Source organism: Engystomops pustulosus, chromosome 4, assembly GCF_040894005.1.
Source record: "Engystomops pustulosus chromosome 4, aEngPut4.maternal, whole genome shotgun sequence".
Classification (NCBI taxonomy): domain Eukaryota; kingdom Metazoa; phylum Chordata; class Amphibia; order Anura; family Leptodactylidae; genus Engystomops; species Engystomops pustulosus.
Window position 1 is genome coordinate 223,615,073 of NC_092414.1, and position 3,503 is coordinate 223,618,575.

Below are 3,503 nucleotides of genomic sequence, written 5' to 3' on the forward strand. Positions count from 1 at the left end.
TCAGAGGAGCAAATCTCTCCTACCCATCATTAACTTCTCAGGGATTTCTGGGTTTGTTTACAGGTGTGATAAAACACGAAAGTCCTACTAGACATTATAAAGTGGATTGGTGGAGCAGTGGTCCCTCGTACTAAGAAGTTCTAATGCTTCTCCTGTGGTCATAAATTTATCAACCTTCATGTAGATAAGAGAAAACAGTGAAACTTGAACAGTGAAAGATGATCTCCACATTGTTTTGTTTTTTTTAAATTGGGGTTCGGCTGAGTTTTGGTAAGGGTGATCCTCAACAATATGGCGGCATTAGATTAGTGACAGAGCACTGATGTGTGGGTAGTTTAAGTGCCATTGAAATGCCATTTAAAGAGTTAACATCCCCAGTCATTGCCAGCACTGATCGCGGGTATTAGTGGTGGGGGGTTGAGCCAAATCCGGCCCCGAACTTCTACAGAAGACCCAAACCCACTAAGTTGTTATGAACCTGAACTTGGTGGTTGAGGTACCCTCAATACTAACTGTGGGATTACCCAAACATAGAGGAAAAACCTATTTCTGAATTCTGAATTTTTGTGATGAAATTCAAAACCCCCAAGATGATTAAAGTCTTGCAAAAAATATTCCATACATTTGCCATTTTGTACAAACTAGAAATAGACAGAACACTAGTGTATTTGTACTCCACCGATAAATTATCAAAACCATTGTCAAGACAAGACCTGCCTCATGATTAAATCATTAAAAACACGACTCACAAAACCACAAAACTCTCTTCTAAAATTAGAACTAAGGATTTTACAACCCAGTGGAGACTCACTTGTACTTGACTCGGAGCACGGTGGACAAGTTGCTTGACAATTTTTTAAGAGACTGTTTAATTTGTGTGTTACTCAGGCTGTATATGATAGGGTTAAGAAGCGGAGTCACCACAGTATAGAACAGGGAGAGAAATTTTTTTATGTTTTCTTGACTTGGAAATAAATAAATACTAATTGTAGATCCATAATACGTAGTCACCACCGCCAGGTGGGAGCTGCAGGTGGAGAAGGTCTTTCGCCTCCCGGTCACAGATGGGATCTTTAATATTGTGATGATAATATAACTATATGAGGCCACTATAATGGTGAAGGGGCAAATTGCCAAAGGTACAACTAATACTCTGCTCTCAGTTTTGATTAAAAAGGTGTCCGAGCAGGAAAGTTCTAGTATGGGGTCAAAATCACAGAAGAAATGATTAATTATGTTGGGGCCACAGAATTGTAAATAGCTCATAGTTACCGACAGAGTCAAAATCATAACAAAAATCATTATCCAACACAAAATGATGGCTTTTATACAAAATGTGAGGTCCATGACCAAGGTGTAATGTAGAGGGTTACAGATGGCCTGATACCTGTCATAGGACATCACGGCCAAGAGAAGACATTGTAAGGATTCTGATGCCGAGAACAAATAAAACTGAGTCAAGCAGCCAGAAAAAGATACAGAACTTCCTTCATACAATATGGTGCTCAGCATGTTGGGTAAAATCGTGGTGGAGAGGAGGATATCAGAAAAAGCGAGTTGAGTGAGGAGGAAGTACATGGGGGAGTGGAGGGATCTGCTGGAGGACACCACCACAATGATCAGGAGGTTCCCACATATGGTCACACAGTAGATGAGTAAAAGAATAAGAAAGCAAAAAGTATTCAATCCTTGTAAATTGGGAAATCCTAGCAGGAATATCTGGGTCATCATTTTTGAATTATTATTGTAAATATTCAACATGGACATTGTTTGAAGGACACTGGAAATCAATTCAGAGGTAAAAGGAATATGAATACATGAAAAATTCTAGACAGCAAATTTGTATCCTCCTAGAACCAAACACTGTTTATGTTTTGCTCGAATGGATCATTCATACATAATGATAGAAGCCAATATTAATTCATCACCCAGGATACACAAAAAAAAAGATTTTTAGGGGTATTTTATTCTACAGAAATGCAACAGAAGATTAAGATTGTTAATGTCACTGAACAGTAGGCAGAGCCTAGACCTCAACTTTTTACATAACATTGAAACATCAGGACAAATAGAAATCCTCCAACATCCAAAAATTATTAGAGGTAGCAAGAAGATCTCTAATCACTTTGGATCCATAACTTTGGATCAATAGAACTTCAGAGGTCCATGGGGGTGTATTCACAACAAGGTCCAAAAATACTGTATTGCCTTAAAATTAAAACCTTCTTTGGAATATTTTTAATACACAAGCAGTTCCAGTAACAAAGTCTCTTTACTCAGGAGAGAAACCCAGTCTATGGCGCTTTTGCATTTTTTAAAATAATTTCTTGGGTCCTTTATAGAGAAATGGTGGAGAGAAAGTGCACATGTTTTAATAATTGTATAATTAATATTCTGTATTGTTTAGAGGAGCAGATGCTTCACATTGATGAGACGGAGGTGCAGGATATGCAGGGAATCTCCTTTTATAGTGTAGTAGACTTATTACAATCTCAGTGAGAAGAAGCCACCGAGGATTCACCTCTCCACTGGGAGACTCGGCTCCTGAGTGGGTTGTGAATGGATTTTGCAAGATAATGACATGAAATATATGTCTAATGATTTACATTTCAATGAGTGCTAACCATAATTTTTCTGAAAGGGGATGACCATTTAAAAGAAAAAATAAAATATAAAATAAATTAAAATAACCAGTTGTATAAAAATTCTGTTATTAAGGATCCAGGGCTAGAGATGGGCGAATTTGTTAAAATTAGTTTAGTCCAGATTCGACAAATTTTTCGAAAAAATTAGATTCGACCTGAATCGAATCAAAACGAATCACGTTAGAAAACAGGCATTTCCTGGATGCAGAGAGCCTGTAGGGCGTTGTAGAACGTTGTGCCATGCTTAAATATGTATAGGGAGCGTGGTTTGGTCTTCAAACAATGCTGTGTTTTAGTATGACATGCACATGACAGCCGCCACTCTTAGAATCGCTTTACTCTTCACTTCCATGTGCACTTACATAGGCCAACTTCCCCAAATAAGCGAAGCAGGAACGCAGCCTAACAAGGTAACGTCTGTGCCAGCTCGAAAGGACCGAGCTGAGGGCCAAGATCCCACTATAACATCATAGAGTGCACTCTTATTACACTGACATCAGATGATTCCATATATTACGACAGAACCTGTTCTGTTAAACGCGGATACATGTGGAAAGCCCCCCAAAAGAGTGCAGAGGATGTCGGCAGTAATTTTGCATTGACGTCACTGATCATTTTGCCCTTCTTTTCACGCGTCAGTGTCCTCTTTCAATCGGTCAATAATCATCAGTATTGCTAAAGCCAAAAACAAACGGAGTTGATCCAAAATAGAGATGAGCAGCAAATGGGATACTTGCATATCCTCTGTGTTCTGTATCCACTCCTGCTTTTGGCTATCAATCCTGAAGCTTTTCATCCTTCTGACAGATGAAATGAAGGGGAAAACCAAACATAGTGGCAACATCATAGAGTGATGGA

General features: G+C 38.7%; 1 protein-coding gene across 1 annotated transcript; it reads right to left on the reverse strand.

Moving 5' to 3' along the window:
* Positions 1 to 807: 807 nt before the first annotated feature.
* On the reverse strand, positions 808 to 1,731 carry LOC140128787 (olfactory receptor 11L1-like). Its single transcript, XM_072150490.1, has one exon. The coding sequence runs from the start codon at positions 1,729 to 1,731 to the stop codon at positions 808 to 810; it is 924 nt and encodes a 307-aa protein (XP_072006591.1).
* Positions 1,732 to 3,503: the final 1,772 nt, after the last annotated feature.